General features: G+C 39.9%; 1 protein-coding gene across 3 annotated transcripts; it reads right to left on the bottom strand.

The window, feature by feature from the left end:
- Positions 1-571: 571 nt before the first annotated feature.
- HNRNPR (heterogeneous nuclear ribonucleoprotein R) lies at positions 572-22,883 on the bottom strand. 3 transcript variants are annotated; one of them, XM_064635155.1, is made up of 11 exons: positions 22,731-22,883; positions 16,442-16,607; positions 14,030-14,148; positions 13,510-13,617; positions 12,734-12,847; positions 8,549-8,725; positions 6,306-6,441; positions 5,070-5,275; positions 4,245-4,394; positions 2,045-2,166; positions 572-1,857 (listed from the first exon to the last, which is right to left on the bottom strand). In XM_064635155.1, exons 1-11 carry the CDS (start codon positions 22,803-22,805, stop codon positions 1,245-1,247), a joined length of 1,986 nt encoding a protein of 661 aa, XP_064491225.1. In that variant the 5' UTR covers positions 22,806-22,883; the 3' UTR covers positions 572-1,244. The 3 variants fall into 3 exon arrangements, with proteins under 3 accessions (XP_064491225.1, XP_064491224.1, XP_064491226.1); XM_064635154.1 differs by having other exon boundaries at positions 16,442-16,610; positions 22,731-22,842; XM_064635156.1 differs by lacking the exon at positions 16,442-16,607 and having other exon boundaries at positions 22,731-22,823.
- Between the last annotated feature and the right edge of the window lie 361 nt (positions 22,884-23,244).

Raw genomic sequence — 23,244 nt, 5'->3', positions numbered from 1 at the left:
TATTTTTGTGTTATCCATAGCAAGAAGCTAGTTTACTGTGCCATAGCACCCAAGTTGTAATTCTCATTCCTAGTCAAAGATTATTTTAAATTAGACTAAGATGCTTGAGATCAAAATCATTTCCCTGTGTGTTTGTACGCTGAATAATACAGTAAGGCTGGATCCTACCAGAACAGCCTCCACAGGGACTCCACAGGACATAATCAAAGGAACAAAATTAACACCATTGTAGGCTCTGCTTCCTTCTCCACGTTACATTAGAAGACTAGATTTAAATTAGATCTCTGTGAATGCTTAGATACAATTCAACACTTTCAAAAAGGAAAAAAAAAAGTTTTAAAATTAGATGCTGGTAAATTATTGAACAGCAATTAAACAAAGAGTGCCTTTTGGGCTGTCTGCATTTTCTCCTAGTTTTCAGTCTGATGTCCACAGTGCTACATGTTGGAAAGCACAGGAAATTTTGTGTGAATTTGATCACTCACATAGGCAGTTATACTTTGAAAACAATGTTTTTCACAAGAATTACCAATGAAATAATGTTTTAGGACACAATTGAATTTGAAATAGGTAATGTTTTGAATAGATTTTTGAGTTTTATTGAAATCTTACATGAACAAGAAATTGGAAATACAATCACATCAAGGAACAAATTGCCACGGCTTTGACGTTTTAAGCCAAACAAATTTTGTAGGGCAGATTTTCAAAAAGGTGTGAAGTTATAACAATTTAAAAACACAGTTAACCTACTTCTAGGAATGCAAAACATACAATCATGTTATTTTCAATACAAGAAAACTTAATTTGTTGTAATTTCTTAAAACTACTAAGACAAAGCACTAGCTTTTACTTTTATGTACAGCATACTCCTATGTAGTCTATCCCAAATCCAAAAAAAAAAAAAAAAAAAAAGAAACTGTCCAAAACCAGAGGTTCTGCAAAATCATGATTGAACAGTGTGCCATTCCTGCTTTTAAACTGCTAAAATGAAGCCTAAAATGATAAAAGCACTGAAATCCCATATGGAGTTCAGGAATTCTGCAAGCCCAGTAATGTCCAAGTGCGTTTATGAAAAAAGAAAACTAAGAGACTCGAGTATATACACAATAGAGTGATTCTTCAGCCCAATACAAATGGCAGCCAATCGCTACTTAAGGATGAAACATTTAGCCAATTTTGTTTTGAAGGATGTAGAGCTATAGCCAATTCTATGTTTCCAATATTCTCAATCCCTCCTCACTTGTCTACTTCCACTGTTGCCCATAAGTATCCTGATAAAATTCCTGGTTGTCATTATTGTAACCATAGTTACCGGCATAGTCACCACCTTGCTGGAGCGGCTGCTGAGCGATGGGTTGGGAGCCCCAGTTCTGCTGGTTGTTGGTCTGACGGCGCTTGGAATCGGGCTGGTTGTACCCGTCTGCCTTTCTCTTGCCTCCTACGTTGCCCCCACGGTTGCCCCTGGCTCCACGAGCACCGCGTCCTCTCTGCTGCTGTGCGGGACCCCCTCTCCCCCCCCTGGCTCCTCTCGGCGGTCCCATGGGTGCCCCCCTCTGTGAGTAGCCAGCTCTACCTCTTGGTGGTGGTGCTCCCCGCCCCCTAGGTGGTGGAGGGGCACCTCTCCCACCCCTTCCTCCTCCTCCTCTTCCTCTTATAGCATAGCCATCATCATAGCCGTAATAGGGATCTTCATAGCCACCACGGTAGTCATGATAGTCATAACCATAGTAATCATCGTAATAATCTTCATAGCCATAGTAATCTGGGGGATAGCCATATCCACCTCTCCCTCCACGGCCTCTGCCTCTAATAGGAGGTGGCATGCGAGGCGGAGGGTAGTAATAATAGTCTTCGTACCTAGTAAGAAAAAGAAACACATAGTTATTTATCCCCAAAAGCCTCCCAAAATAAAGTATACATTTGCCCTTTTTGATTAATAAGACACAACACAGAGAAAAGTTAAGTCAAATCACTCTAAACCAGCCCATGTTTTATAGCAGAACTTCACTCTGCAGTGTTACCACAGTGCCAGGGTGACACTCACGCAGTGCTCCGGGAGGCCTGTCTGGCAGCCTGACGTTCTTTCCTTTTCTTATCCGGTGGCTTTGCTAACACTATTTCAATTTCTTCCCCTTCTATTTCTTTCCCATTCATTTCATTCATAGCCTGTACAAAAACAGAAGAGAAATAACTAAAAATTTGTTTCCATTCAAAATGAAACTAAAACTTACTGAAACCAGAGGGCTGGGCTTCTCCAAGTTGAGCTGTTGCCATGTGCTTTGCTTCTGTGCTGCACAAACAGAATGCTACACATCACTCTTATGTCTCAATTACAATAAAGCGGCATTTTTTAAAAAATGCTCTCTCTTCATATCATAAGGTAAAAAATGGGATTAAAACATATTAAACATAATTTTAAAAAGATCAGACATAACACCATTACATATGTTCCTATATCCCCTAAAAACCTCAAAATACACAGGTTCTCACTATTCACACTGAGGCATTCACTGTATTTGAAAGCCTGTTAGAGCACATGCATGCAAGAGAAAGGATTGTTGCATTTGGGATTCCCAGCTAGCTGAATGTGAATGAAGTGCCTCTGAGAAAAATCAAGTATTTCTGAGAGGACACACACTTGAGGCGGGGAAAAAAAAAAATTACTGAAACTTGGTGATCTCATCAAGCAAGCCACAAATCCTCCAGAATATTAATGTGCAATTTTTAACTATCAAATGCACCCGCAAAGAGAACTTAATACATAGAGACAAAGTACAATTAGGACTACACCCTCCAATTCTTCATCTGGAGTTATCTGCTTTGCATTGAATGTTTCTGGGTATTCATATTTGCATTAATGAAGACTTTATAGGTCTTTACAGCTACGTGCCTCAAAAACATTAGAAATTATGGCAATTTATTTCCAAGAAGGTGAAAATCAGTAGACAGTGGAACCAATGAGCCAATTCCATGCATTCCACATACGAATATCTTAACATCTCATTAAAAAACAAACCACACCTGTACACACAAAAATATCTCATAAAATTCATAAACCAACTTAGTGGCCATGATGCAGTCACATAGGGCAGGTGTGGTAGTTTTCAGCTTGTCTCAGAGCAGATGAGCATTAGCGATGTATTTGATCTGTCTTTTCTCATCTGCTACAAGTTTCTGGTTGCTGAAATCTAATGGAGTATTTAGCAGGAAGGTGTAGTGGGAAGGGGCTGGAGAGTGTTTATAGACACACTACAAAAAACCATGTCCAGAGGTGTTGCTGACTTACTACCCCTTCTGTCAACAATTTCTTGTCCTCACTTGGACATGGTCTAAACCTACACAAGCCAACCTCAACCTCGTTAAATACAAGTGACATTCATCCTAAAGCCAAACTCTAAAACCTAATCTCATGGGTAGGAAAACTGTAAGCAATTAAATGGTTATAAAATTATTAACAAGGTCAAGTACAGAGCCTTTGAACTGTCCATGTAGCCACATACATCACATACAATATACCTGCTTCACAACTCCCAGGTGCAAAACACACTTCCTCCCCTCCTTCTTCCCCCCATAAACCATAACCATGGATTTAAAAACCAGATGGAGTAATTTCTATTGAATTCAGTACACTGAAGTACAAACACCAGATACAAATAACCTTCTCAACAGCTTGTGAACACAAAGGAAGAGAACCTTGAAGCTTACAGTAATGACCTTCAGTATTTAATAAGTCATTAAGAAACTGTCTCAGGCACATGTAGAGTTAAAAAGAGGTAATGCATTATGGGAGTTGCCAGCACCATTCTCCTCCACTTCATAAGGCATTTTTTCGTTACCTTGCAATTTTTATTTGATACTTGTGTCACTCCAAAGCTACACACAGCCTTTAAATAGAGGTCTTCGAGAGACAACTGATACCTTCTGCCAGTGTTTCCTCAGAAAAATTGTCTAGGTTGATCTTTTTATTTTCCTCTTCTCTAGACTCTCCTGCATTGCTCTACACCTCTTTTCCAGTCTACTTGTTAACTTGCTACAGTTTTGTCCTTTCAAGTTTCACATCCTCCTAGCTACTGAAATCACAGGAACAAAATTATTAGCGTTAAAATTCTCACAATGGGAACTTTATTAACTGGGCTCTACAGTTTGTCTTATTGAGGTAATTACTGTAAAGAAATTTCTTAAAAACCACTTGTACAAAAGAAACTGTTCACATCAACTAAGCTAGGAAAGAATTATCAACCCACCTTCACTGCTGCACCTCTGTCCTCAAAATGAACAAAAGCATAATCCTTCAACTTCTTTACTCTTTCCAGCTTTCCAAATTCAGAAAAAGATTTCTCAAGAATTTCTTCTGTCACAGTAGTGGCCAAGTTTCTTACGAATAAAACTTTTACCTGGTGAAAAAATGAGAACAAAAGCTGTAATCTTTAAAAAGTCAAACCTCAAAGGAAACTACCAACTAGCAAGATATTATTCCCTTCCTTGTTGCATTAAGAAATTTGAGTATTAACTCTGTAACTCTTTTTAAAAAGTGCCTTGTAGTTACCTGTATGAAGTTTCTACAACTTTTCTCCTTCCACTATTCCTTCCATGACCAGAAGAATATCCCACTTTGATTTTCTGCTTCTGGGATGCTACAACTCCCAGTAAAATTTTAGTAATAGACCTCAAGGACAGTAAAGAGTTACTCCAAAACACTAGGATAAGAAGCACGTAATTTCCCCACACTGAACTTCACCTTCTTGTCATTCTGAAAAACAGTTTTATGCAATACCCACCTGGCATTCGTTAAAGCCAGAGCAGATAATGCACAGCCTGATGTGTCAATCCAGCAGGATAACCCTGTACACTACTAGTTTAGACGTTAACAGCATGTTCCAAATGTCTTCCCATGGCAACTCAGCCACAGTGCTCAGGTTGTGCCATTTGCTCAGCTTACTGTGAAAATGCCCTCATTACTTTTTGTGCCTCAAATCTCACATTGCTCATCTGGAACAAATCTTCATCACTGTGGCATAAAGAAATAATCCTCCCAAAACACCAGAGCATCCAGTGGAGTCTTTACTGACCTTTGCCATGACTTCTGGATCAGGTTCCTCTACTGGATCAGCCCATTCCACTGTCACAACATTTCCCCAGACTTTTACTTTCCCACTCATCAGGCGTCGGCGAGCTTGTGCTGCTGACTTGTGATCCTCATATTCCAAGAAGCAGAATCCTCGATTCTTCTTTTTATCATCAGGTTGATGATACAAGATTACATCCACCAAACCCTCTGAAAAACAGGTCTTTAGTATTGAGCTTTGAAAGGAAAGAGAAAAGTCTAGTCTACCCAAAAATGCCTTCTTTTGTGTTTTGTAATTAGATTTTAACACCTGAAAACACAAGAAAAGCAAAATGAATAAGAAATCCATCCAATTTACCCAGAAACAGGTCACCTAGCAGGTGAAGTTCTCCAGAACAAACCTCACAATTAGGCCCTGCAAAACATCAACCTAAGCAGTTCACACAGTGTAAGTTTTCGGTACTTTGTTTTACCACTTTTACATCTTTGAAAAGCAGCCAGCACTAACACATGGCCTCTCCCCTGCCTCCTGGAGGACCTGGAAGGGATTTCTTCCACATCTCTCCAAAAAGAGGAGAAAGAAGTAAATGAATATTCACCTTCTGTTTTCACCACTTCCCTGCAGTACTAATAAATTGCAATCCTAAAAAAGAAGCAGGAGGTTAAAACTCTCCTATTGGAGCAAGAACAAATGAGTCAATCTCTTATCTAAAGCAGAAGCAACCCTTCCAGTTATGAGCTGATTTCTTCCTACTTGCTGCACATACTGGGGAACGATGCTGAAAAACTGGGACAAAGTTAGGTTGTCATAGTCCCTTCTAAACCGATTCAGTATTCCCTCCTCCCCATCACTGCTCAGCAACGCATTTCTTTCAGGTTCCCCAAAAAACTTCTCAGTGTTGACAGCAGAACCTCCTGTAGATCCAGTAACAGGAAGCTGCTGAAGAACAGGTAACAGATTCAAGACCTTCATTTTTTCTGAGTTCATTTGTGCCATTTACATCTCAAATTGTAAACTTACAGCATCATTCACTTAACCATCAGTTAAAGAAACACGATTCCCTTTACATTCCACCATAAGATATATTTCATACACAACATTCCTAACAAAACCAAACTTGGAATCCAATTTGGAAAGAGTTTAAATGATACCTGAACACATCTATCAAAGAACTAGATCGACAAAATGGAGAGACTGAATGGTATTCTGAGAACACATGGAAAACTCATTAAGTCTTACCTGTGACTTTACCAAACTCTTCCAATATGTTTTCCTTAGTCTTGTTCTTTGGAATTGACCCAACAAATAACCTGTTGTTTGCCACAGAGATGCATACCCCAAGGTGCTTTCCAGGACGGATTTCATAGTTGTCACACTGAAAAAAGAAAAAGCCATTAATTTGCTTTATCCACAATACTAGGCATGAAAATATCCCCAAATCATAAAATCAGGTATTTTCTTCATCATCTGCTACTTTTATACATAGCATGTTGAATCAGCATTGCAGGAAAATTACTAGAAGAGCTGTTTTTGTGTCAGCATTCGCTTGGAAGAACAGTGCCAAGTTTAGGATTTTCAAAACTTCAGAAGTTCTGCTGAATGGAAAGCTACAAAAAACAACTGATGTACAAAGAAAACACATAACATATACAAATTGCATGGGGTAAATTCATTTACCTACTGTTTATCTCAGACTTGAAAGATCTTTCTAGACAACTGGTGACTACTTCCTGTGCTGGGAGTCACTGTCATTGCTGCTGTTACCAATAAGCAAATACATGGCATTACAGATACTCTGAGTTCTTCCTCTTTCCTTGGATAGCTTTGAACACTGTGAGCATGTTTGCAGAGATAATCAAAAGTCTAAATCAGCATGTTACCTTGTTTCCCTCCCTAACCCCAACAGTAGGCATTTTTTTGACCTTGTACATGTTGGGATTAAAAAACTTCACCATCAAGTTTTAAAACTTCCCATTAAAAAAAACTTAGCCCACTGCTTCAAGCTTGTAATCCACAGCTGGATTACCCTGAATACCAAGACACCCAATAGGTCTTTCAAGGTACAAGAGTTCAATCTTTTTTTTTTTTTAAATTCAAGATAGACATCATCTTTGTTTTAGGTAGAATTTTCAAACAGAGCAGAAGAGGATGGATGTCTGATCATCAGCCTGCTTCTGAAAATCTCATCCAATTCTATAAAAGCAGGTTTTCAGCCATTCTAGCCCTAGCTGAGACGAAGCCCTATAGCTGATATAAATACCTTCAGGAACCTTCTTCATATTCCAGAGGAACTAAAACAAATGTTAACACTGGCACATCGCTTGCTACAACTCCCATCACTTTAGTGTCTCCCCTTTCATCTCCCTCCATCAGTGAATATTTAAAGCAACCACTGTGAGCACCTTCAACTTGGTCAAAAGAAGAAAAAAGTTTCAAGACAATTTTTCCTTCATAAACGACAGTATCTCATATCCACTGATTCCAAACACTGAAACCCAGAAGCAATTACTTGCAGAAACATATTTTGTGCATCTCCTTCAGGAAACATCCAAGTAGGTTCTAGAAAGAAAAAAACCAGCCTAAGCAGGGACAAGCAATCCCTAGTCCGTAACATAACAACTGCAACTATTTCTAAATACATTCAAATATCTGAAGGAACAAATGCTGCCACATTTAAAGCAATGACTCCTGAAGTCCTTACAGCACAACAGAATTGCTTTAAGTTTTTCCAGGTTTCAGGTTTCCCTGCTCCCACCAGCTTAACTAAGGTATTTAGATTTTACCTCTCTTCTTCATGCAGGATCAGCTGAATTCTGCTAAGGCAAACGAGATTAAGCATTTCACTTGTTTTGGTTCGAAGCACACACAATATTCCACAGCCATATCCAAAACCTTGGGAGATGCACACTGATCTGCCTAGTTCTACTTCCTTCTCCCTGGCAGAGGCAAGGCCCCAGTCAGACTGCTGTCTCTCCCTTTAACTCCCTCGGGATTGCTCCGTGTCCTTTCCCAAGCCGCACAGCTGCAGGCCAGCCTGACTTCCAAACGGTGAGCAGACTGCACGACTGCCACAGGAGAGAACAAAAGGCTACTGGGAACCACCAAAGGAACAAAGTCAGAGACCTCCTTTATGGCAGCAACAGCTAAACAAGGCAGGTCCAATTAGCTCGTTACAGTAAAGGGTGATGAATCTTAAACACAGTGAATCTTAAAGAATATATTTTCCAGCTGGAATCAAGTACGCTCTTGCCATAATCACCCAAATGTTCTGGCAGGCTGCAGCAGGCTGCAGCAGGCTACAGCAGATAACAGTCCTAAATATCTGTATATACTAAATAAAATCAGGAGGCAATTTTTAAGAGAGTACAATTGAGTTTGTCAATGGATGCTTTAAGGAAACACTTCAAAGACTTCGTTACCTAAGAGGCTACCTATGTTTGCTGTTTACTTTGTCTTGTCCTGTTTGAAAGTAAGTTACTCACCAGTTTGACTGCTTCCTGTGCTGCATCTTTACTACAAAAAGTAATGAAAGCATAACCTCTGTTTTGACCAGAAAGAGGATCCATCATGAGGCGCAGATCCCAAATTGGACCAGCTTTCTCAAAGAGTGGTACCAATTCATCTTCATAAAGGTCTCGGGGAATCTTACCAACAAAAACCTAAAAAGGAAGAGAACACTTGAAATAAAGCGTTTTCAGAAATCCAAACTTATTTTTAATACTTGAAAGTTCCTGGGAAAGTAAAAACAGTGGAGCATAAACCGGCATAGCAGAAACACCACAGTCGTCACAGTGGCCAATGTTATTGTATGTCCTAAGTCTTCTCACCCTCCCCTTGCTTGTACAAAGTTTTACATACAGAAAACACCATTTTGTTATTTATATTGAAGAGGTTATGAGTTTCCACTACTGAAGAGGTAAACGGTTCTTACTTGGTTTTAATTTTGGCAGTTGAAAACTAAGACCTTACAGACTATCTAGCTGAGCATCCTATGTTAAAGCAGGCCAAGCACTTCCTTGCTCTTGCAGTATTTTCAAATCACTCTAACTTAATCTTCCTTACAAAGTTAGAGACAGAAAAATAAATCTACAAAAATCCCTTTAATTGCCTAATGCACATTATCCACTTTGAATATATATTGTAATCTTGTTTCTTGTCTGTATTTATTTCAGCTTCCACCAATTGAATGTTTAATATTTGTTTGAGAAAATCTGGAGTTCTTGAGATTTTTTTCCTTACAATAATGGGTTAAGTTTTGTTAAGGAGTTTAATCTCTTCAGCTGAGGTCTCTCTAGAAACAGCCCCCCAGGATGTCTAATGACTGCCGCTCTCCTCTGAATTCTCAAAACCTCTGACTTGCTAATACAAGGAAAACATTCCAAACACCCATTAAGATCAAATTTTATTTATTTTAACTTCGAATATTTTTTGTAGTTAAAAAAAAAAACCCAACCTCAACAACAACAACACCCCCAACAACAACAACACCACCCCCAACAACAACAACACCACCCCCAACAACAACAACACCACCCCCAACAACAACAACAAAACAAAACAAAAAAAATTTTAAAAATTGCATGAGTCAACCTTTTCCTACTCAGTGAGGCGTATCTGGCACTAAAGGCATAGCAGAATTTCAGAATTAAAGACACTCAGCATGCCCATGTAAGCACCAATGCAACAAGCCCATGAGGAGAACATGACTTTGATTTGAAAAACATGGAACACAAATTTTCCTCCAAAGGAAAGACAGAACCTTTAGATGTTTCTTTATGTTATACAGATATTCCCACAGGGTGAGGGAAAGTGAGCAAGCAGCTGTATGGTGCTTGGTTGCCAGTTGGGATTAAACTACAACAATGATAAACTACAATTAGCATAGAGCATGGAAACCTAAGCAGAGCTTGAGAAGTTATGGAAATCAGCTACTATCTTTCAGTTCAAGGACTCAATCTAATTATTTCACACCACCACTAAGTTACTTTTTCTTCTGGAAACATGAATATTCCCTTTAGAAATCATCCTTACTGTGATGCTTCTAAGCATCTTCTTGACAATAACCACAAGAGCTTCAGCATCTCAAAGGATGCAAAACTAATCTATTAATTGAAAGACATTCAAGAGGTGGACTGTTTTCTTAAATCTAATCTGGTGGTTTATAGAAGAATCTCCAAAACACAACACTGTGATTGAGAGTATTCAAAGTGTTTAGCATAAACTACAAAACCAACTGCTAGAGGAATAGGTAAGTGTTTAAGCAAAATGAAGCATGGCAAAAGCCCCTCAGGATAAGCACTTTTTGTTTGCAGACGCAAATGACAAAGTCAGTGTAAGGAGAGAAGGAAATACCCAAGTAACTGTTTGCAGTCTCATTGATAAACACCCCAAACAGGTCTCCAAGTATCAACATCATGTGACCTCACTGTAAGCAAAATGCTTTACAGTGAAGCATCAAGTCCTTCAGTAAAATGAACACTCAATATTACTATCAAATCCTATTGCCATTATTTTCTTCTTCAAAAGCTTCTGCACACCTGTAACTTTGTCTTTATTATAGACTCTTCCAAAACATTCCAAAAAGGTCCAGCTGCACTTGAAGCTCACCCACTTGAAAAAAATATATGGGACTGCTTCACCCACCTAATCCTTTCAGCCAAGTGTTCACTGTGCCAGTCTGTTAACATTCAACATGCCGAACACTCAGAAGATTATTTAACAATAATCAATGCAGCTTTACTGCACAATGCTCAACTACATCTTGAGAGCTGAAGCTACAATTAACATGTAACGAAATTCAACTTTATATTTTAAAAAGACAAATTAGTTGGTGTACAAATATTAACAGTAGAAAGACCTGATGCACATTGCGGGGAGAAAAGTCTACCTAGTACGCTTCTTCAAATCAGTAATAGTATCAAAAATCAAAAGTTTGCCATTACTGACATCAGTGACAGCTCTGGCATCAACGTATCTGAGCTGGCACAAGCTACGAGAGCTTCAGTGTTATTTAAATAAGTTTCAGACCCCAAGAATGCACTGTCACAATCCAAAGTGATACATTTTTTTCAATTTTTTATCTCTAACATTAGAAAAGAAGCATATACACTTCTATATAACCAGAAGTGCTGAAAACAAAAGAGAAGTGGTTCTCAAAAGGCAAAAAAAAGGAAAAAAACCCATGACCAAAAAACAAAACCCCACCCACCTCATTGTGGGGGGGGAAAAAAGCGCCTACAATCTCATCACTTGTGTGCAAACATGCTCTGCCTACCACCAGATCCCAGCATCCTGTTTAAGTTGATTACTGTGCCTCAGAGCTCAACAGCAAGAGCTAAAGCCTAAATTTCATACAATTTCAGCAATTTAATAAATTTAATAAATTTATATTTAATAAGTTTCATAAATTTCAGCAGTTTCAGCAAGGTATTCAGCATCCCAGCCTGTCAAAACAAATCACATGTCTAGGTCAGTAAGTAACCTTTAAATCCCACAAAATGGCAGCAATACATTTATTTAGTAGAGGTCTCATTTCTATAACTAGATGGCTGGGGTTCACTACAGCTTCTGATGCTGATTCATGGCAGAAGCACTTCTGTTCTTCTAGGAGTTTCCACAAATTACTTGTTCTAGCTTCAGGAAACTTAGAAGTATTAAAACATACTCTTCATAATATAAAAGTACAGCCAACTTTATGGTTTTCCTGCAACTTCCAGGACAAGATATTTCAGAGCAGTAGTTAAGGACTTTCAGTCACAAATAAAAGGGTTGGAAGGGACCTACAGCAATCAGCCAGTCCAATGCCTGACCACTCGAGGGCTGCCTAAAAGCTAAAGTGTGCTATTAAGGGCACTGTCCCAATGGGCAGTGCCCCTAAGCCCTGACAGGCCTGGGGCACTGCCCAGCTCTCAGCCTGTTCAGTGTCTGACCAACCTCCCAGTAAAGAGATGCTTCCTTGTGTCAGGGAGCCCTGGTGCAATTAAATGACACTTTATACAGCACATAAGCACTCTGCCGACACCACTAAGTTCGTAAACAACCTCTAAGTCACCTTCTAAATGCAGAAATGAAGAAAAAGAAAAACGAACAACCAAAACACCCAATCTACATAGCCTCTTTTTAGTGTGGTAGTTTCACTATCCATCCATGCAATCCTCAAGGATGTTTTCATATAGATTGAAACAAAAGCAAATCAACAAATCTATAATTACTAATCTCAGTTGTCCTCTTCAAAACTTTCATTTGAGTATCTTTGTACAATACCTGAGTCTTCCATTTTTAGCACACTGCATAAAAGCAAGCTAGCATTGCTTACATTCAATTTCTTGTAAATAAAGTCAGATACCTCTAAGTCACATTTACTGACCCATGGACCACAAGCATTAAGATGAACCATGAAGTCTAACAACTTAATGATCTATTTCACATTTTAAGAAATTTTGCACAGCCTTTCATAATATATTCCACCTGCTTCTCCCCACTTTAACCTGTTTTCCTGTCTTTTGCAGAATACTGAGGAGTAAGAAAGACTGATTTAGACACACATAGAAGAATGCTTTCCTCTACAATATATTAAACTTGTAATACAGTTTATTTTCAATTATTTCCTATTTATAAGTTTGCAAAAACATACAAAACAACCATCAGATTAGTCTGTGTATACCAACCTCTGTTCCAATGCCAGGCTGAACACCAGAATATACAGTATCTGGAGGAGGGCCTCCATATTTCCTCTGTCCTGTAGTTACATCCAAAGTGTAACCAGTCCTCTCTAGCAAAGCCTGAAAAAAAAAAAAGTCAGACTAGTTACAGAGGAGAGGGTTGTGGGTTAAAATATACAGAATAAAAAATGCATTCCAAGTTAAACATTTATTTGCTCCTTGCCACACTTGATAACAAGGTATATATGGAGACAGAACCTACAAAAACACCTGTTATTTTGTGGGTTTAAAAAAAAATCATAAACAACATTTGTTTTATACTACGAGGTCACTGGAAAGAATTTGTTTGTCTTTTCCCTTATTTTCCATTCTATATGTAGCAACCCAAGAACTCCAGAACACCAGGTAATTCTTGTCGCCCACTCTGTACTCAGGTCACAGCATAACAGAAGACTTTCCTAATATACTAATACCTTGTTCTTGTTGAAATGGTCAACCAGTCTCAATGTACTGCATGTGTGTAAAAGCTTTCATATAAAAGGACAACTAAAACAATTCTTAAGTAGATATCGATATTTTGGCAATTGTGTGATCAGAAAGACCTGCATTTCCAACAAGCACTCTCTCTAGAAACTCTATCATACATACATTTCTTCAAAGTCAAGTGTCAATATACTTATCCAGGTGGTATTGATGCTTTCTGAGTACATCCAAAATTTCTCCAGTCTGTGTATAGATATTATTTATCAGGCAGTACAGAACTAGTATCTTCTAAGTGTTACCTTAATCTTTGCTTCATCTGGTCCCTTCGTTGATTCCTGTACTTTGCTGCCTTGTTTCTCTCTTTGCCTGTAGGTCTTCATAACTCCACATAAAAATGCACTTTTGTTCTGTAGATACAATTTACAAAACAATTCAATAGTGTGTATGACAAGCCCTGGGAATCCAGCGAGTCTTATACTCCATACCATGAGGTCACTATTTTAAGCCAATGCAATAAATCGAATGTCAAAAGAATCCTTTTGGAAAATCCAACAATTAATTGAATAAACTTGTCAGATTGAAAAAGTCTTCATTTTAACCCATTTTCTCAATTGCACACTCATTTTTATTATCTGGGAGCTTTTGCTTTGCGCTCAAATACCTACACATATAAGGCACTTTTTAAACACACTTGGGATTTGGGTTTGCAATATAAGAATACAGCAACATCAATGAATTTCTAAATTACAACTCTCCTGCCAGTAGTGCCAGAACACTATTTATACTTATGTGCTCACACTCCTGGAGCTCTCACCTTACCTGTACATGCGACAGGTCACTTTCTTTAAACTGCTGTAATACAGAGAGGGCTCCTTCTTCATTAAATTCCCTAAGAGCATCAATTGCTCTTTCATCAAGATCGACATAAGCTACCAACCCTAAAAGTTAAAGATAAAGAAGTTACAGATTTCTATTGAATTTCATACAAACTAAGATCTATGCAGTTTGCTTTTAAAGTCAAAAAGTTACATTCCATAGCAACAGAGTTATACATTTAATTACATATTCCTACAAAAGTATATGAAAGAACATGAGTACAACAATGAAAAAAGTTAAATTAAAATGTATATACCTAAGCACTAGCTGATGTGCAAGATTATACCCCGTGTTAAACAGTTTTCTATCATTCAGGAATGCAATCTGCTGCATAAAGCAGTATTACATACCAGGGTCTGAAACAATGAACTTTGGCTCACTTCTAATAATTTGAATTTTGTTTATTTATCTTTCATTTTAAATTCCACACGTCCTTCTCTCGAACTGAGCTGTTCTAGAATAAGCTGAACCGTCAACATTACAGGTATCCTACTGTATGGGAAAAGGGAGCTACCTAACTGATGATCAAATACTTAGGAAGCTGCACTCCACAAAATATTAGGAAGCAAAACGGTTTGTTCACTCTTTCCTCCAACATCAAAAAAGCAGGAATCAGTGGACTCCATGTAGTGTTTGGGGGGTTTTTTAACTCCTTTTGTTGCTCTATGCAGTTCCAAGAGCCAGAATTCAAAAAGGTATTATTTTGAGCCCTGCTATGTACCCAAAAAGGCTAATGTTAATTTTACAGGTACAGACTCCCCCAAGAAACATTGGACCAGTTCTGAAGCATGTTTTTCTTTTTAAGGATCTTTACAGGTTATTTTTTTCCTTTTGTAATGCACTTGCATAAGCTGTGGAGTGCGAGAAACAGATTTTAAGATTTGTACTTTTTAAATGATACATCCAAATTTTGGACAGATACCAAGAACTCCACACACTTTGCAACAGCTTGATCTCCCAAATACATAGATTATTTCACTGCCACTTGATTTCAAAAGTGCACAGTAGTGCCAAGCCCAAGGACTACATTTCAGAAGTGATCCTGCATATTGGAAGGCATCTGTATCTTCCATAGAAGTCCTAAACAGATTAAAAATCCCTAAATTCAATGCTAAATTTGGCTTGTGTGTCAAAAGTAGTTTGCTTCACTGACAAACCTCTGCACAATACAAACATCTTCCATGCCATTAACAAAGTGTGAATAAATATTTTCAGGTTACTCATGCAGTGGAATTATACTTGCTAGTCAGGTTCTGGGCTAAAAAGCTTTTAAATTCCTTAAGAACTCCTCACCACACAACCTAACTGCAACACATGTTAGAGCCCCACAAGTTCCTTTGCCCAGGCATTTACACCTTCTCTCAGACCATCAAGTGCACCTCATTGTGACCCACAGTTGGAAAGTGCATCTCTAAAGCCAATAAAAGCTGGTAAAGGCTTGATGAAAGCTCACTGTGAATGACTTCCAAAAGACATCACCCACGTGAGCCAGAGTATCACACTGAGGATTGATAAGGTATTGGTTTTGAACTGCCTTCATTTAATCAGTGGAATTTTAACTCTTTTCAACAAAAACTGACATCTTGCCACCAAGGCATTCAAGATAAGCACATAGAGCAGTTCTACTGCTTCTTGTAAATCTGTTCACAGAACACACTCTAAAGAGGAAAAGAAAACCTCTGTTATAGGACAAAATAATAGGGTGGTTATAAAAACAAAATAGAAAAACCTCTGTATATAAAGAAACCTCTCTAGAAGTTGCAGAGACCATTTGCTACCAGCAAGGTATTACTTGACTTGCTAGATAGCTTAGTCCTCAACTTTGTTAAAAAGCAGTTAGTGTCAAGCTGAACATTTCAGTGTAATAACCAACATGGATTAAACTGTCCACTCAGAACTAGAGAGAACAAAAAATCCACAGGCAGACTCAATTCAAATGTAGTCCCAGGCAAGACAAGCTAGTTGCTTCCCTCACTAAGTCACCTATCGAGCCTTTGAGTGTTTTAGAACCACTGTGAGCAGTTGACAGTAGATAAGTAAAAGCAAAACGATGATTCAGATTGAAGAAAAAAATGTACAGTTTAGTATGTGCAAACATACATCTTCATTTGAAAACGTCTAAGAAACTAGTGCTCTGTGCCCTAAAGCAACTAAGATATCACATACAGCTCTAAAGATCTGTCAAGTAATTAGTCAATGTCAAACCCAATTTGCCTTTAGGGAAGTCAAAGTAGCAAAACATTCAGAGCTACACAGATCAAAAACAATGAATTTTTAAACCTTAATCTATAAAAATTTGAAAATGGTATGCCCTCACTTTCATAACCAATCAGAAACAAGAAATGCATATTATACCTGTCTGAAATATTTCATCAAGTCTCTCTGCCACCTTCTGTGGGAGGCCTGCCTCTATCAGTGTCTTGTAGTGTTCTGTGTGAGTTACACTGGAAGTATCCATTGGTTCTTCCTCTTCTTTTAACTGTACCGCATTACCATTCACCTGATTAGCCATTTTATTATGCTGCTGGAAAAAATTCAGGAGCTATATTACAATAAGCCAGAAATAACTAGGTTGTAGGACAATGCATGATTTATCTAAACTAATTTGTATACATGCTGCAAATCACCTGTATCAAAAGTTTTATTTAATACTTTTTGGATGCAGCTGATCTAAGTTTCAAAAGAAAGTACAACCCTTAGTATTGTGGAAAATGTACATGGAAGAACTTACATAACTTTTTAAAAATGTACTTCATGTACATAACGATGTCTAAACTTCATCTGCTGATTGTCATTAACTGGTTACCATAGCAGCTAGAATGTACGGGGACATGGTAATAACAACCCTCAGCAAAGACTCAGAAGAGCTAGTGCTATTCCATTTCCCATTCCTCTACTTTTAAAACAATTGTTTAAAATGTAATGAACACATAACCCTGCAGGGTAGCTTAAGACATAAAAATGTCAATACTTGTTTGCTTATTTCCACTTTCTTGGCTTGTTGCCATGTCTTCCTTCAAACCCAACATATTGCAAAAGACTACCACACGCTTTCTCACGGTGCTGTCAGAACTTGAGGATAGAAACAGAAAAATTGCACTCTAATGCACATTGTCATTTGAAGCTGCAACATAACAGTTTCCATGCTTTCAGTTTCCCTCAAATTCAAGCTCTACAAATCAGTCCAGCTACTTTTTTAATAACATATACCTTATTGGTTTAAAAGGAAGCCATGACTGCAGCATCTTCAGTTCTTATATTAAAAAGACTCTCTTTCAGAATTAACAAACTGATTCCAAATATGTGCACCGAAGAATGCACAATTATCTTCTCAGACAATTCCAGTGGGCTTTGCCCAATTCATTAAAAACAGTTTCAATTTCTCAATTAGCCAGCCAGCTGATATTTAGTGCTCTCAAATAAAAAGGCTGACAAGAGGCAATTCAACTACCCAGCAGAGAACATCAGGATGATCAGCTGTTAGGTTCAGAAATGAAACAAGCCTCAGGCTTTAAATGATAGGGCAGAAGTCGATGAGCAGAAGCAAAATGATAACCAGGTAGACAATGCAGCATGGTTGGAGTGATGCAATTAGCTACTGGAATACAGATATGAAGATGATTCAAGAACAGGTTTTTTAAAAAACGTTAAAGCCTCAAGCTATTTACTATGCTACAAAACAAGTCTCAAAGCATAACCACACCTCTAGCAGTCCCTTGTATACCCAACCCTTCCAGACTACAGCTCATGAACGTGTTGCAAGACAGCCTATGAAGATTTGGAAGCTAGAGCTAGGAAAAAAAAAAAACCAACTAATAATTTTTCTTCAGACAGTAATGATTTTACTAAAGCTGTCTTAACTCGAAGGCAAATTTTAGAGATGTAATGCAGCCTCACGTTGTTTCTGTCAGATGCCACTTCTTTTAAGCCATTAGTGAGCAAAAGAAAAGAAGTTTTCCATCGCCACATAGCATATATATATGCTCACACACATGTTCTGTTACTTGACAAAGACAAATTGCTTTCTAACCAATTCAGTTTACTTAAAAGCATCTCTGACTGTAGCCTAATTACAGAAGAAAAAAAAATGCTACCCGAAGCCTACAATAATGCTTAGCTACCCTTACAGGTATTAACTATCGAAACACTAACGAACATCAAGTTTCTATAGGTTATGAACATCACAGAAAGCAAAACTCAGCTATGTGTCTGCTTGTTAGATAGTCTCAGCATAATCTCAAATTTGAAATAGTGCAGGGCAGAGGGGGTTTAGTTACATCAAAAATGTTTTGGGTACAGCATCATTCTTAACCCCCCTTCTCAAAAGCCCACAGGCTGAGACACACAAAGAAGATATACAAAGAGGGGTATTTTTGTGTTCACCTTTTTACTGCCTTATAAGATCAGTTATTTACACATATATTGTCTTCTCTGTACACAAAAAAAAAAAAAAAAAAAACCAAAAAGAACTGAGAGGCTATGGCAACACATAAATACAGAAAAGTTATTTGAAACAATTGCAAGGACCTTCTAAACTATAGTGGCTTATGGTGATGCTCATGGACAGTTTTTTGTGAACCCAGAGTAGCTTTCAAGTGTCACATACCCAAAAGATTAACACTTTTCTCAGTGTTGCCTATACCTGAACAAAGGGTTGACAAGCTATTCTGTGTCCAGGCAGAAACACCTCCTCTGGAGTTCTGACAGGTGAGATTCACAGCCTACCACCAGAAGGTATCTGCCTTCGCCGCAAACATACACCAGTGTGGGGAGCAACATCTAACCCCTAAGAAACAGAATACTACACAGCACTACAGCTCAAAGGCTTTTTGATAATGTCAATTAAGACTCTGCATCTTAATTCACTAGCTGTATGGTTTATTTTTCCTTAAGAATTAGTGTCCTCATAAAGAACTAAAATCAAATGTAATGCACAATCGGTTTGGGTGTTCAAATTTTAGCTATTTCCTGTCACACTAACTTAATTTAAAAGGTTTTCTTAAAGAAATTTACAGTGGAAAATTTTAAGGTCTTCAGGGTGTGAGAGCATCCAGAAGAAATATATTTCTTTTCACAGTTATAGCAACAGATTCCCTAAAGGCTTTGTAAGCTTGGCCTGGAATCTGAGATTAAACTGACTTTTCTTCCATGAATATCACCAACAAGCAAAATTACATCTCTTACAACACTAAATCTGCACTCCGAGTTCAGCAGATACATGTGGGTGAAAGTCATAGCTGAAAAAGACTGTTTAGCTCCCTCTCTAGGTAACATCAGCTAGATTTAGCTGACAAGAAAAATATTTTTAATTTTTAATATTTTTAATTTAATTTTATCAGCAAGTAAAACTCACAGTGATTTCATTAACATTTTTGTTCTCCTCTAAAAAAAAATATTAAAAGCTCCTTAAAAAAAAAGAGGAGTGACATCTATGTTTGGATGCACAGTGTGTCCACATGACCCAGCTTATGACAGACCACGCCACCAGAGCACCAGCATGTACTCGGAAGTTTTTCATCTGCATTAAGTCAGTCAAATATCCAGAAGAGAGGGAGACTGGTTGACTGGAAAAGATTTCAAGGGTGGATTAAAAGTAAAGAATTACATATATTAGTATGTGTGGGACATGTATTTGTTTTTAAAACATGCAGAAATGAATGAATTTAAAACAGTGTACACAAAACCATGCTTACCAAATGAGCAGAAGTAATACAAATTGGGGACAACTTTACATAGGCAAGGAGAATTCCCGCTGCTGCCTGAGGGGTTACCTAGCTTCACCACCTCCCAACTGTGCACACGGGAAAGGGGCTTGTTTCAACCTTCACACTCTTTTTCAACAATGCTTTCCTGAAGACCATAAATACTTTATGATATAAAACATGCTTTAAGCCATTCACCCAGAATTCCTGCATCTCGAGAGAGTAAATTACAAAGTGACTAGTCCCCTTTTTAAGCTCTCATATGACAAGTAGGAAGTTAAAACTACAGGCACTTCCAGTGTTTCATAACTCACATGGCTCAAATAGTTTTTTCCTGGAAAACAAAAAAAAAAAATGAACACAGACCTGAGCCTGACAGCATATGGTATCTTGAAAAGAGAGACCTGATCTAGGCCTCAACCTGACAATCACTGGTTAAACAGCCATGATGTTACCATTCCCTGTATCTTATACCATGCCTCTAACAGAGGTTGCCACCTACAGACTATCTAAGTATAACTCCATCCAATTAATTATAAATTCAATCTAGTTAACTCAAAACATGCTTAGTAACAGCTTAAATAAGCGGGAAAGGCAATTTCTGGCAAAAGGACAATATCTCAAACTACCATGACCAACTTCACAGTGATTATACACCAATACTGCTTTCAGCCTCCTGCTGAAAACTTTTAGTTTCACACAGGAACTGAACTTGTTTAGTTCAGGTGCACAGGAAACCAATTAATTCATACACATAAACTCTGCATCAAAGTCATTTTTCTTGCTTACGTTACTCCTCCTTCTATCCAATATACTATCTGTGTCAAGCAGTTAAGTTATACCACATTAAAAATAACAGTGAAGGAAGTTTGGGGGACACTTGTTAGTTTTTGTTGTTTAAATTGACCACAAGAAAACAAGCATCATCCCTATAGTTATGCCTCACACTTCCAGAATGTTCTTGTCAAAACAGGAAGATAAACATGAGTGGGGGGAAGATAAGACTTCACATTTAAAGACTGGAGATTTATTAAAACCTCACTCATTAACAAACATTTCTGTACACAAAGGCATGTACAAAAGGTCAGGCCTTTTATTTTGTACATGATAGCCACTTCTTTCATACTATAGCTTATTCAATCACAGTACATTTTAATAGCTTAATTAGGCTTTAATAAACATTTCTTAGAATGAATTACAAGAAAACTTATTTAGTAAGTCATTGCAGGCTGAAGACCTTTATAACATTAGCCAGGTTTCCCCACTGTCTGTATGCCAAAACACAGCTGGCACCCTCATCCCTCCAGTACGGAACTCTCAGCCTTCCTCACTCCACAGCCCCATGCAATGAAAAAAATCTGAGAACCTCCAGCATGATGCTAAGCAAGAGACCAGCACAGCCCTCACAGAAACTGAAATTCTGCTTCAATACCCACACAACTGTCTCTGGGAGATGACTTTAGCACAGCAAGTTAGCAAGATGCCCATCAGTGCCATTAAAACACAACACTGATCACATCCTCCTCCTACAGAGCTCCTATGTTTTGCTAACCTGAAACATAAAATCTGTACATGCTCATTTCTCATTGGAGTTGGCCATTCATAGCTCATCTGATTGTTTGGGTTGTACTGAACAACACTTATGGCACTCCAGTTCAAAGCAACACTTAACAAAAATGAGCTTTGTTCTGAAGAATTTATCTTCAAAGAATTTTGCAGATCTCTGCCTAAGAAAGCAGGGAGTACTGGGGCTTTTTGACAAAACTAGGAACTTAAGTGTTAGCAGGAGGCTCAAGTATTATTTCAACAGTGTTCACACCTAGACAGAAAAACTGAGAGGTAAGGATATGAAGCATTCATGGGAAATACAATTTCTAGGATGCAGAATTATCAAGCAGACACTGCTCGTTTGCAACCACCACAGTTTGCATAGGTTAAAAAATCCCTACACTGTGAGATGCAGAATTCTGGTTCTATTACCTTTACTTCTAGGAGTTAAAAAAAAACCAAAACAAACCGGTGTTAAAGTGTGATCTCAAAGGAAAAAACAAACAAACAAACAAAAATCCAAACCACTAGCTTCATGAGCATTAACGTCCTTTGCAGCAGGAAATGCTGGTGGGATCCTTTAGTGCCCTATACATGGGAAAGCTACCCTAACACAGTGTTTCATAGAGTAGTCCAGCATAGCTTATGTACTTAAGTAGGTAAGCACGTTCAAATACTGACAGGTAAGAAGGCTGCTCCGACCTAGTAACTAAGTCTTATTTTAAAAATAATTTTAATAACGATGCTTTTAAAGCAAAATTTTTCAAGGTTTAATAAAGGCCTTCGGTAAAAGTTAATTTAAGAGAAACAAGGTTCTAACAACAAAACTCCGGAGAATTTCTGCTTCAAGCGCTTGTCAAGTGTTATTTTCTCGACGGAAGCGCGAAGCGCAGACCCGAGCGCTGCGGGTGGTGCCGCCTGTCCCTCCCTACAGCGGCTCTATCACATCATGCGCTGTCTGAGACCAGAGGACGCCCTGCGACAGCGACGTGCTCGCTGCTGGTAGCGTTGCTGGGTCCCCGCGGGCCGGGCACAGCCCGGAGGGCCCGCGCAGAGCCCCGACCCGCAGCCCCGCAGAGGCCCGTCCCGGCCACTCGTCACACGCACCCCTGACCCCCACGGCGGGGCGGGGCGGAGCGGGCCGCCCCCCCCCCGGCCCGCCCCCGGCCCCTCCCCGGCGCAGCTCCCCCTCCCGCGCCCGCGCCCGGCCCGCGGAGCGGCCCCTCCGCGGCCTCCGCCCCGCTCCGCTCCGCCGCGCCAGCGCCCCGGGCCCACACTCGCCCGCGCTGGGCCTGTCCGCGGCCCGCGCCGCCCGCCCCGCCGCGGGGCCCGCGCGGGAGGGTCCAGCCCAGCCGCGGAGCGCCCCTGCCCCGCGGAACGGCTCCGGCACTCACCGGAGCGGGGCCGGCGCGGCGCAGCTCGGGCCCAAGCAGCGACGGCAAATGGCGCGCGCTCCTCCTTCTCCTCATGGACGGCGGCGCGACCCCGGCAGCACGCGGGGTTTCCCGGAACTGTTTCCAGGGACCGCCGTCTCGCCCACTAAGGAGCCCGCTTTCCGGACGGGCAGCCGGCGGCGCCAATGGGACATAGGGGGCGGGACGCGCCCGTCTTCCCGCCGGCCAATGAGAAGGCAGCGCCGTAACCAATCGCGCGGCGCCTTCCCCCGGCGCGCCGGCAGGGCCGGGCGGGGGCATTTAAAGGGGCAACGCCGCCCGCGGCCCGAACAAAGGGAGAGAGCGGGGCCGCCCCCTCCCCCCCGCGCGCCCGGGGGCGGGGCCTCCGCTGAGGGGGTGGGGCGGGGTCGGCCCCGGGCGGAGGGGCTGCGGCCGGGCCGGGACGCCTGGCGGGACCCCCGGCCCTCACCCTCACCCGCGGGGCTCTCCCGCTGTCCGAGCCCTGTCCCCTGGG

The sequence above is a fragment of the Pseudopipra pipra genome, chromosome 24 (genome assembly GCF_036250125.1).
Source record: "Pseudopipra pipra isolate bDixPip1 chromosome 24, bDixPip1.hap1, whole genome shotgun sequence".
Lineage (NCBI taxonomy): Eukaryota > Metazoa > Chordata > Aves > Passeriformes > Pipridae > Pseudopipra > Pseudopipra pipra.
This window is presented reverse-complemented; position numbering and strand designations above follow the sequence as displayed.